We start from the raw sequence: 13,179 nt of genomic DNA, 5'->3' as shown, positions 1-13,179 counted from the left end.
ATTCTGCCGCTGATAACAAAGAGGGAGGCTGTGCTCCCAAGGTCATCTCTGTGGAGTTTAAATGCAACATTTTACAGAAGTAGTATTGTTTGCAACACGGACAACACTGTTTCAGTGCTTTAAAACACAGCCAGTGCTCACACACCTGTCACTAACTGGTTGACCCGATGGAAGCACACAAGTCACAAGACCCCCAAAATGGAAAGTAGCCACAGGGGCAGGGTAAATCACTGTTCCCGGACCCTGCTTTACATTGAGCACGTGGCTCTTGGGCACTTGGGGAGAGCCAGCACTGTGGAGGGGCCTGATAATCATTCCTATCCCCACACTTTCCACAGGAGGTGTTCATTATGGAAGATATCTCGCTGCTGAGGGTGAGCAGGAAATCAAGGGAGGGTCTTCTCCAAGCCTGTGGCTTCTGGCCTGGCCCCTATGTGGCTAGCCTGTGTGCAACTGTGGTCACCCCCCCCCACCCCGTGATGGCACAGTGGCGTGGGAAGATTACTGATAATGGGGCAAGAAACAAAGCAGCTCTGCCGAGGAACCTGCAGGAGCGGATTGCCCAGTATCTCCATGAGAGTTTCCTGGAGATCTCTGAGGGAGATTCCCATGAAGTGAGGGAGTGTATCAACAGCCTGTTCTGCTGCTCAAACTTGGCATGAGGTCGGAGACAAGCCTGCTTTCTGCAGCCCTTTTGCCTTCAACAACTCGCTTCAGCAATTCCCAGAATTAGATCCACTTACTAGGGGCCTCCTCTCCTGTTTGCTCTTCCCCAAACTCTGACTGCTGTGACTGGTGAGGCTCCTCCAGGGTAGAAAAGAGCTCCTGACTGCATGCATCTCTGGCCTCCGAGTCATCCTTTGCCTTTGGTTCCCCCTCCCTCTCTTCATCCAAGATTGCCTCCTCCTGGCTTGGTCCACTCTCAACTGGCAATGAAGCCAACCAGGTATCCATAGGGGACTTCACAGTGGAGGTGGGTTGACCACCGGGTATCGAGTCCAGCTCTTTGTAGAACCGGCAGCTTGTGGGCGCAGCACCGGAGCGACAGTTTGCCTTCCGCGCGTTGTGCTAGGCGTTCCGCAGCTCCTTCACTTTGACCCTGCACTTCAATGTGTCCTGGTCATGGCCCCTTTCTATAATGCAGCTAAAAATCGGTCCATAGGTATCATAATTCCGATGGCTGGAGTGCAGCTGTGACTGCACTGCCTCCTCTCCCCAAATGTCGATGAGGTCCAGCAGCTCGGCATTGCTTCAAGTGGAGGCTTGTCTGGTGTGTGGAGCAGGCATGGCCACCTGGAAAGATGAGCTGAGACCACTGCACGCATCGCTGAGCAAACAGGAAGGGGACTTTCAAATTTTCAAAGGAATGTTTGGGGTGAGGCTGATGGTGGGTCATCTGAGGGCAGCAGGGCAGTAGAGTTCAAACCGATGGCCAGAGAGGTAAGAACAGGCATTGTGGGACACCTCCCGGAGGCCCAATCACAGCATTTTAATCACCATGGTGTCCACGCTGGCGCTGTAGCCCCGGCACAGTAAGCTGTACACCTCTCATCGAGGTGGGTTTTTTAGAGTGCTGCATCTGCGCAGTTTGTGTGCCCTAAGTGGCTTGGCAGTGCGTACACCATGGGAGGTACAGCCCCCAAAGCTGCTTTACTGCGCAGAAACTTGCCAGTGTAGACGGGGCCTTCGTGGTTCCTGTAGAAATGTTGCAGTCTAATTATATCGATTCCTTCCTTCCTTCCCTTTTTTTGGCGGGGGTGGTGGTGGTATTTGTGTCTCTCTCTATGGGGTATGCTTTACTCTGGGTGGGGTACCAAATGAAAGATTACTGTCTTGTTCTTTGAATCACTGGAAGCTATGCATCAGAGGCAAAGATTTTTAGCATTCTAGTTGTCACTAGGAACAGAGAAAACATACGTTAAAATGGGAAATCCCCAGTGAACGGGATAGCATCGTGCCCTTTAAAACTGTTCTAATCAGTTCTACAGTTTCATACTTAAAAAGAAAAGGAGGACTTGTGGCACCTTAGAGACTAACCAATTTATCTGAGCATAAGCTTTCGTGAGCTATAGCTCACTTCATCGGATGCATTCCGTGGCTGCAGTTTCCACGGTATGCATCCGATGAAGTGAGCTGTAGCTCACGAAAGCTCATGCTCAAATAAATTGGTTAGTCTCTAAGGTGCTACAAGTACTCCTTTTCTTTTTGCGAATACAGACTAACACGGCTGTTACTCTGAAATTTCATACTTAAGGGCTTTGCATTAATAGTAGTTATATTCACATCATCCATGTCTAGTAGGTAAAGCTAAGTGAATTGCAGGTTATTGCAGACGATATACAGAACAACTTAATTGCAAGTTAGAATGTAGAAAGGATAGGGGTCCAGTGAACAGTTTATAATTAAAATGAAGAAGAGCTGTTTGTGTAAGTAGTGTTGGTCAATTGACCAGTCTGTTATACCAATAAAATAAAAACCAGCAGTATCTTATTATAGGGAAAAAGGCAAAATACCACATTTATTGTGAATACAGAAAGAATCATAGTAAGCAGTTAGTTCTAGTTATAACATTCCATTCAATCTCTCACACACACACACACACACACACACACACACACACACACACACACACACACACACACACACACACACACACACACACACACACACACACACACACACACACACACACACACACACGTTCTGCAAGGTTGTTATCATACTTACCAGCCTTACAGTTGCTCATGCCAAGCCACTGGCCAGGTGGCCTGGACATGAGGAGGGAGCAGGGCCTTGTCAGATGCTCATCTGATGCTCCTGGAAGTTGGTTTGCAGAATCAGACCCCAAAGTTCTCACTTTTTAGAGTCTATTTTTATAGGAATTTCTTCCTATGCCAGTCTATGGGAATTGCTTCATCATGCTGTTGCTGAATCAATCAGCAGATAGCACATTCCTGATGGCTCCAAGATGTTATCTTGTTCTTTGGTTCTCCCATTCTTGAGGCTGTTGGGTGGATTCCAGTCTGCCCTCGGGGGTGGGGGGGGGCGGTGTCTTCTGGTTATTTCCACTTGACGCCTTCTTCAGCCGATGGACACTGGATTCTTAGGCTGGCACCTCCCTGATCATTCAGTTATTATCCACACCAAGCATCCATCCACATACATCCTCTATCTCTATTTTAATCACAATTGTTAATATAACAAAAGGGCGGGGAGTCTCTAGGTGTTGTTTCTGTTGTTAGAGTATTGCTTTGAGTCTCTCTCTCTGTGAATTGCTTTGAGAACAGACTCTGTCTTAGAATGTACTAACACAATTAGCAGCTTGCAAGTTTCACACATAGAGGGAGAGAAACAGTACCAAAAACCAAGAGACCTCTTAATTAGTAATACCCTGGAATTTAAACTATGGGGAATCAAACTCATTTGTGATTTTAATACAGAACTTCTTTAATATGATCCAACAAGTCAAATAATGTAAAAATGGTGAAACATTTATAACATTTGAAAGTTATTAAAATAGTAGCAAAAGTGAGACTTTATGGTCTCTAATAGACTTAGATGAATATTTATGCCTAATTATAAAAAAAAAGTTACTTAATGGAGTTATTTTTACTAAGAAAAATGCCAAACACAATGAAATGAAATTCTACAAAATGAGAGGATAATTTTAACAAAGGTTATCATTTGAACTTGAATATTATTCAAGAAGACATTTACAAAAAAGATTAAACACACAGTGGCTATAAAGAGTCACTTTAGAATGCATTTATGGTAGGTAGGCAGCAGGCTAACTCTTCAAGCATCTTGCTTTTCATCATCTTTATCAGCTTCAGCTAGATCTTTGTCATCTTTAAATTGATCAGCATATCCTTCCTTATCTAATGAATATTGATACAATTCATTTGTCATTTTCTCTGGTCTGAAATTTTAATACAGGGTGTGGCCAAAATTATTGACTCTTGGAGCCGCATACAGCAATCTTCAGAAGTTTGAGAGCCATGCCTGCTGAAGCTCGGGGCATGTGCCCTGTCGTAGAGTAGTGAGGCTAGGGGCTTTTTCCCTGCGGGTATTGGGGGGCCTCAAGGCTTCTTCCCTGTGGGAGGGGCCTGCCAGGGCTCAAGGCTTCAGCAGTGTAGGAAGGGGGTCTTGGGGCTTCAGCCCTGTGGGAAGTGCATGCCAGGGCTTGGGGCTTTAGCCCTGTGGGAGGTGACCTGCTGAGGCTTGGGGCTTCAGCCCCGTAGGGGAAAGGAGTAGTCGGGCTGAAGCCCCAAGCACCCCCTCCTCGCTGAGCAGAAGCCCCTGGTCTCACCACCCCACTGCAGGGCAGAAGCCTCAAGTCCTCCCCCTCCGTGCCCCTCCCTGCCAATCTGGCAGGTGGAGAATATGAGGGGTTGGGGGGCTCCATGAGCCGCACTTTAACTGTAAAGGAGCTGCATGTGGCTCGCGAGCTGTTTACATGGTCACCAGCTTCCCAGTAGTAGAGGTTTTTGATTCTCCAAACCGATTTAATTTTGTTCTGCACATGTAAATAGTACATGGAGATATTAAAATAATTTCTGTCACTGTAGCTAGAATTCAAGGAGGACACAATCCAAGTTATTTTGCTTGAGCTGTTGGGATTGCACTTCACATTGTGTTACAACTGAATGGGCTGCTTTTTTATAATTTGCTACCTTCATCAGAATGTTTTGTTCGTGTGTGTATAACCTTAAAAATTTGCAACAACTGTAGCCTTTATGTATAAGAGTTTGCTAGGTGAGGCATAGGTGGTGTAAGTTAAGGCAATAATGCAATGAGCCTACAACTCTCAAGGCCTGTAAGTTTGGCTAAGCTATTGTCTAAGGCATAAATGCCAAAAAGCCTTAGCATAAATAGCTAGCCAAGAGTAACCCTAGATCACAAGATAGAATGCTGTAAATGACTAAATTGCTGATAGGCAATCACAAGATGCTAGTTTATGCCAGCTTGTGATATATTTAGTTAGGGACATCAGCAGATGTCTGACCACAGGGATGTATGGTAAATAATTGAGGCATAGGCTTATAAACTTGAGGTAAAAGGATTAATAACTTTGGAAGAAGAGCACCCCAACATTAGTAGGGTGAGGAAATACAAATAAGGAAAAGAGGCTGAAACCCCTACTTGAATGTGCATTAGACACAGTCTTGTCAGCATAACACATTATAAAATAGTGTTCCAGCTATGTGCTTTGGGAGGGAGAGATTCCACACATTCCAGCCTATGTGCTTTGGGAAGGAGAGATGTATCCCTTTGGAGATGCCAGGATGGCAGCCATTGGTGAGGGGGAAGATGAGGAAGACTATAACTAACCCACTTGGGATTTTTACCCATGAAAGCTTATGCCCAAATAAATTTGTTAGCCTTTAAGGTGCCACCGGACTCCTTGTTGTTTTGTGGATACAGACTAACACGGTTACCCCTCTGATACTAGATGTAAGTGTTCTTCAAAACTCTGTCTGAGGTCCAACACACAGGTGCTGGCTTCTTCCTTGCCCCAGGGGTGCTCAACCCCAGCTCTGTCCCAGCCCCCCTCCCTCCCCATTCTGCCCCAGGCCACACCTGACTCCACCCCTTCTCCCAACCCCCCACCTCCACTCTGCCCCACCCCGCCTATTTCATACCTCTTCCCACCCAGTTCCATTCCCTCCCCCGAGCGTGCCCCGTGCCCGCGTCTCCTCCCAGCACCTCCTGCATGCCACAGAACAGCAGATCTGTGGTGGGAAGGAGGCATGGGAGGAAGGCCGAGGGAGTTGATTGGGGGGGGCCGCAGGTGGGTGGGAGGTGCTGGGAGGGAGGGGAGCTTGGCTGCCAGTGGGTGTGACGCACCCCCTAATTTTTTTCTGTGGGTCCTCCAGCTCTGGAGCACCCACAGAGTTGGCGCCTATGGTCCAACACATCAGAATCTTTAGTGTAGAAGTATAACATCATGGAAGAAAATAGCACACTTCAATATCTTAAATCTTCATGCGTGGAAGACCTTTTGGTCATGTCTACACTAAAGAGCGCAATTGTTTGTACTTCAAATAATGCAAAACAATTGACTGAAGTACAAACAATTGAAACTATCCACAGCTAGCTAACATCAGTCAGTGTAAGACCTGAACTTCAGTTAAGTTATACCTGCATATCTACGTCCATCAAGGGTGTGGGGAAAAAAAAAACAAAAACCCACACACACCCTTGACAGACACAGCTAAGTTGCTAAAACCCTGAGTGCATCTTTCAACGTAGCTAATGTTGTTCAGAGAAGTGGTGGTCCTCTGCCAGTAGAAAAACTCCTTCTGTTGGTGTAGGCAGCGTCTATACTAGGGGGCGATGCCAACATAGGCTCCATAGTGTAGATGTAGCCACAGGCTTGCCCTTGTGCCCACGCTAGTGCTTTCTTATACCTATTTAGGCAGGGTGATTCTTGTTTGACAGCTCCCTCAGCTGGTGAACATGCTTAGTTCACTGGTTGGGAGTTCCCTTTTTCTCCTTTTTGCCATACCTTCCATTATTATCCCCTGCTTTCTCCAGGCCCTATTAGATTGGGAGAGACCAGGAGAGGGGAGAAGTTGGTAGCTGAGGGACTGAGTGCTTACTAGTTTCAGAGTGGTAGCTCTGTTAGTCTGTATTAGCAAAAACAACGAGGAGTCTTTGTGGCACTTTAGAGACTAACAAATTTTTTTGGGCATAAGCCTTCGTGGGCTAAAGCCCACTTCATCAGATGTATGGAGTGGAAAATACAATAGGGAAGTATAACTACACAGCATATGAAAAGATGGGAGTTGCCTTACCGGGTTGGGGGGGGGGGGGAGTCGGTGCTAATGAGCCAATTCAGTTAAGGTGGAAGAGGGCTATTCTCAACAGGTGACAAGAAGGGGTGGAAATCACTTTTGTAGTGCTAATGAGGCCAGTGTAATCAAGGTGGCCTATTTCAAACTGTTGACAAGAAGGTGTGAATATCAGCAGGGGGAAATTAGTTTTTGTAGTGACCCATCTACTCCTAGTCTTTATTCAGGCCTAATTTGCTGGTGTCCAGTTTGAAAATTAATTCCAGTTCTGCAATTTCTCGTTGGAGTCTGTTTTTGAAGTTTTTGTTGTTGAATAATTGCCACTTTTAACTCTGTTGTTGAGTGTCCAGGGAGATTGAAGTGTACATTGGCCAAACTGGACAGTCTCTATGCAAAAGAATAAATGGATGCAAATTTGACATTAAGAATTATAACGTTCAAAAACCAGTAGAACACTTCAATCTCCCTGGACGCTTCCACCTTATTTGAATTGACCCCCACTTGGTAAGGCAACTTCCATCTTGTCATATGCTGTGTATTTATACCTCACTACTATATTTTCCACTCCATGCATCTGATGAAGTGGGTTTTAATCCATGAAAGCTTATGCCCAAATAAATTTGTTAGTCTCTAAGGTGCCACAAGGACTCCTCATTGTTTTTGAGTGCTTACTGTCAGTTCTGTTCCTCCTGCTTGCAGCCCTGGCTGGTGATGATGTTACTTTGGCAAACTACTCTCAGTTGTTGAAACATGAGTGGTTTGCAGATGGAGAAGTTTCAGAACCAGTGATCAGAAAATTACCAGTGTGTGTGTGAATACTGTTGGACAGAGTGGGTATGTGACAGAGGGCATTTTTAGGTAGTGATCCAGAATTAGGTCACAGGATGAGGACTGCCCAAGTAGACGGGGATAATATAGGCGGTGCATGTGTGGCCCATGTATGTATGTGAGAAAACGTGGCTGTGGACGTATGAAGGATGGATAATAGGGTGCATGAGGAGGGTACAGAGGGAACTGTTGGTGACCGAAAATTGACACTGTTGGAGTCTACACCAGCACATAATTGAGATTTGGGGCTTACCCCTAAAACTTCAGGGATCAATTGTATCAGTTGTTTCTCTTCCTACTCTTCCCAGCAATCTGTACTTGCACTTGTGTTCTGTAAGTTTCTTTTAATTGATTGGTGTACATTTCTCCATTTTTAGATAAGGTTCTATTACGCAACCCTTTTTGCAATCTGAAAGGCTTCTATGAAATATTAAATATGTTGTGATGCTGTTGAATTATAGAAGTTTCATATTTTGTTAAAAATTATTCTGTATCCTCTTTTCACGCTAGTGCATGAAAGTCAATATTTACTTCATTGACTGCATTTTTAATCCTTCATTGTCGTGTTTGTCTCTGCATTCAGAGAGTTAGCATGAAGCCTGCTTTTGTGTGATCTCCAGTTGAAATTTGAGAGGTGTGCTGTAGTGCAACATCAGGAAAAAAAGTTACAATGCTTTAACTTGAGCAGCAATCAGTGCAATCCTGAGAAGTGGAGAGTGACTGTAAGACATTACACTAGCCATTTCTAGGGACTGGTAATGTTTCACTTGGAACAATATATTCAAGTCTGGTTCCATAATTAAAATATATACTGGAGACAACTGGATATATAAAATATATACTGGAGATGGTAGAGGTCCCTCTTTACAGAGAGATTACAGAAAATAGATGCTTGTAAAAACTAGATTTTTTTATTTTTTATTTATTTATATTTTTTTTGTCTAAAAAACCTCCAAAAAACCAAAACTGCATTTTGGAAAGAGGAGATCTCCGATAGTATATATACAGTTCTTTATCGTGCTGCGGTCCACAGATCCATTACAAGGGTTACTTCAGCCTGCGTGCAGCTTGGGGGCAGAACTAAACCTATTGGTCACTGACAGCCTCCACAGCCAGTGGGGAACCAGACCTTCCTGCTGCAGAGCTTTGCTGAGGAAAACTTCAACCTTTTATTTCAAATTTCTGACAGGTAGTTACGGCTGAGCATTTAGCCATGTAAGTCCCAGCCATGTCCTAGCATTTGCCTTTTGGGGAAAAGGTCTCCTCCTCTCTGCTTCCTTTCTTAGCAGGCTTCAGGAAGAAAGCTTGGCTGAGAAAAGCCTAGAGGCAAAATGAAAGGTCTTTTCTCCCCCATCTCACCTCCTTTTGAATGTCTTGTTGAGGAGCTCATATGGATCTGTGGATAGGATGCAGTTTTCCCCTTCACCGCAGGCTTTCGACAGCTTTTCTCTAAAGGGCTTTCCTATTATAAATCAGCTATCTGATAGAGCAGCTTTTAGCTCATGTTAATTGAGTGTTATAAGAAGATCAGGATGGAATGATGTGGTTTAGACTTAGGAACAGCAGATGGTTTTTAGGGCTTTTCTTGTTTGTTTGTTTTTCAAAAATGAAAGCCAGCTTTACTGTGGAACTATCAGAGACTGTATTTTTGCAAAGGAAGCTTCAGGTACTTTCTGTGCACTCATGATCATTGTCCTGTCCTGAATCTTTTTTTAAAGAGACATTGATTTAAATCATATTGGTAAATAATTTTTTACTGGTTAATAATACATGAACATGTTAGAAATACAAATTCACTTTTCTTGTTTACGTTATTCATTTCTCTCAGATTGAGCAATGAACTAAAAAAAGTGTAGAAACACCTCTGTTGGTTAAATTTGATAAAATATATCGTTACAAAATTGTAAATTTCAGGCTAAATTTGCAGTGTGTATGTCCATTCAGTTAGCTCTTACTAATACATCAATGCAGTTGTCTTATCCTGGATATGGTATGCATAGGTTTTATTACCTATATAAAATGGATATTTATCTAGAGAAGAAATATACATCAGTACCCTTTTGTGGTATTCTGTAAGTCTGATTATCTTTCTACTGAAATGAATGGAACACTTGGACCACAAGATATATGTTGGGGAAAGATCCTAAGTAAAACCGAACTAAGAGTCAGGCTCTCCTTATCTTTTTTTCTAAGTAATTTCTTTAATATTGTCAGCTCATGAAATGTATAGCAGAGCAATTTATATGAAAGCTGATGTGAGGGCATGGTTGTGGCTCAAAAAGTATATGACCTGGAAAGTGGTTGTCTGCTGCTAACAAAACTTAACATGATGAAAGTCTCGACTCTTTGTTTAGGCATTGTCACTAGTTTTAGTATGTATGTACACCTTTTACATAACTTTTCTTTTCTAGGATCCTTCGGTTACACAAGTGACAAGAAATGTTCCACCGGGATTAGACGAGTACAATCCTTTCTCAGATTCCAGAACAGTAAGCACATTAGTTTATTTCTTTAATATGCTCTTATATTTTTTTTGAGAGTTCTTTGGAAAACTGTTTTACAGAAAGTTTGGAAGTTTCACTCTTAGGAATGTGAAGGACTAATGAGGGAAAAGAGAAGATATATAAATAAAGTTAGGCCCTAAACAACATGTGGATTTGTCATGTGGGTGGACTTCAGTGGGACTTAAGCATGTGACTTGTTGCTAGTTTGTCTTACCATGGCTATTCAAAAATTACCTGGAAAGAATCAGTGCGTGCGCATGTATGTCAGTGTGGCTGCACAAAACTGCTCGATATTGCTGAAATTTAAAAGCAATATTATACAAATTGTCATGACAAAAAACAGCAAGTTTAAAATACTATTTAAAGGAAAAATTCTGTGGTATAATGACTTTGTGCACTAATCTTTCAGTCCTAGGTTAAAATCTGACTTAAATTGTAAATAAAATAAATTTGACATCTTATTCTGTGGTTGATATTCATCTATCTTGTCTTTCTATCAGACAGTTTTGGTAGTGTGTGTTCGAGAACTGGAATAGCAGTCTTACTGCAGGTCCACATAGATTAGTACAGGAAATATGCAAAATGAATCTAGCTATCTGTAGTTTCCTCATATTATTCCTCTTTGAGAATTCTGGAGCTATAGCTGTGCTGTTGTTGTTAACTTGTATGATTATAAAATGCACTTTAATTTCTGAATCTGTTCTATTGAAGGGAGGAGCTAAACATAATAGCCCTTAATTGGGCACGTGAGAGCTTATATCCAAAGAATCCAGATAGGCCTCATCCTAGATGCCAGTCACATAACAAAATTAGAGTAGAGTCCTTTTTTTTGTGGTGGGTGGTGGTGCTAAGGGAGAGGGAAAGTATGAGTTTAGTCACCGATGTTAGCACAGTTGTTCATTTTAGGGTCAATGAGATGTCGATGTTTATGAATACTTTATTTAAAACGAATTCTTATACGGACATTATACCTAAAGTGCAAAAGCAGCATTTATTTGGAGGGACGTTTTCTTTGACAGGCTTTCTTGCTAAAGGCAAGTAACCAACATGCTCAGCTTCATTATAATAGGAAGCTATGAAGAAATGTCTCTTGTATGGCTATTATGACGGTATATAACCACAGATGTACTTACTTAATCAAGTCCCAGGAAATTTCAATTAAAAATCTGACTGTTTTCTGTTTAGAAAGATTTCTTAATTTCTGGTTAGTGGTGAAAGATGCCACAGTGGCACTTTCAGTTGGGATAAGCTGATTGACTTAATTAGGTTCAGGATTTCACTTTAGATTTAAGAAAGGAGGTGGGGGAATAAAAGAGCCAGTTTTACATTCAGGTTTTCCCTTAAGCCCTACATCAATTAGACCAGTTTAGATTGTAAAGATTTTTGGAAAAAGAAATTGTACATTTTTGGCAGACACTTTCTAGTTTCAGCATTTTTTAAACAAAATAAGCTGTGAGTTCTTAACCAAAGACTTTCTCATGAAAACTTTCATTTAGGAAAAAAAGGGCCACTTTTTTTTAAAAAAAATTAAAAGTTCAGTTAGTTCTATTAAATTACTTCGATCTGCTTGGCATAAAAGAATAAAACAGGCATTTTTTTAGCCCTACCCTTTTCAAGCTATGCCTAACAAGCAAGCTTAAATCTTTCCCAGCTTCAGGACTTCCACTAAATAACTGTAAAATTAAATGCTTAATAGATGTGCTTAAAATGTGATGCTTAAAATGTGATGCTTTAGATGCTTAAAAAATGTGATATATTTTTTGGTAAGACTTTTGGCCCTGTCATATGACGTTAATCATAGAGATTACATGATAGTCAATGAATCTAGAAGCAGCTAGTAAATTTCTTTTTAAAAAACTCCAATCCAAATAAAATATAAATGAAAACTTAGTTAACAAAACTAATAGATGTCTAGGATGGAGGTTCAGGTACACAGTCTGACAGATGGGAATACTCTGCCACTTTACTCAATGAACCTCAGTGGTTTTGTGTTCATATGCCCACTTTTTGTTTTCAAAACTGATGCCTTTGCTGTTGCCTGAGTTTGCCATCTGGAGCCTGTGTATGTTGCTCCTGTGGGTTTTCATTGTTTGAATGAGTGGTTGTTTGTCTTACTGTGTCTTTGGACAAATGCTGTTGGAGCATTCTAGATGGTCTTGGGGGGAAAAAGCCAGTTTTTCTTGGTTTTGTTCAGTTATGAACTGTTTCTCTTATTAACTGGTATGAAAACCCGAGAGGAGATAAATGTACAGTTCTGCAAACAAATACTTTGTGCACGCACACACATACACACACTTCAGCAACAATGACTCTAGAACAGATCTAGCCCTTCCTTATCCTTTCCCTCTACGTTGTCTCCTTGAACATCCCTTCCCTAACAAGTAAAGATTATCGGTTTCTTCTGCAAATGATGTTAAATAAATAGCTCATGTTGACAATAACCTACTGTCCAGTAAAGCCGATATCCTCTTCCTAAACTGAACAATGATCAAGATAGTAGATGTTTGAACACCAAATATACAAGATAAGAGAAGAACAAATTAAAAGCCACAAGCTGTATTCTTAAAGATACCTGCTCAACCATATTGTACTAGCATATTACCTCATAACAAAATGTGCACAGTTATTGCAGCCTTGCCAAGACTAGAATTAGTGACCTTAAACTAGAGCTGTTGACTAGAGTCCATAAAGTACCATGCAAACAGAAGCCCCGTCTAGACTAGATATTTCAATTATAAACTGTGGCAGGAGTTGTTTTATGAATGGGTACTATGCACACAGGGATGCTTTGATCTTTGTTTGGCTTTCAGGTGTTATACAAATAATAACAATCTTGGTCAGACTGTGCCTTCCAATCACACATTCTTGAGGCTTCCCTTCTGTATATTTTGATAACATTTGTATAATTTGTCATGCCAACAGAGTATTATTAAAGTAGACACTCTTGCCACTCTCTTAGGCCAGGTGACCTGCTTCAGTTAAAGAATAGGAATGTGTTCAGAGTAGTTTAATTTGAATGTAAGTGTAAAGTCTATTTAGAGATATGTTCAGGA

At 41.8% G+C, this 13,179-nt stretch overlaps 1 protein-coding gene across 1 annotated transcript in view; it reads left to right on the top strand.

The window, feature by feature from the left end:
- The window catches only part of SCAMP1 (secretory carrier membrane protein 1), an 87,419-nt gene that overhangs the window by 16,492 nt on the left and 57,748 nt on the right, over positions 1-13,179 (top strand). The window contains exon 2 of the mRNA XM_048851145.2: positions 10,034-10,111. Within this exon, the coding sequence (XP_048707102.1) occupies positions 10,034-10,111 (78 nt within the window). The remainder of the gene's footprint in view (positions 1-10,033; positions 10,112-13,179) is intronic.

This window comes from Caretta caretta, chromosome 5 (genome assembly GCF_965140235.1).
Source record: "Caretta caretta isolate rCarCar2 chromosome 5, rCarCar1.hap1, whole genome shotgun sequence".
NCBI lineage: Eukaryota > Metazoa > Chordata > Testudines > Cheloniidae > Caretta > Caretta caretta.
The sequence above is the reverse complement of the archived record's forward strand: the minus strand, read 5'-3'. Positions and strand labels throughout refer to the sequence as shown.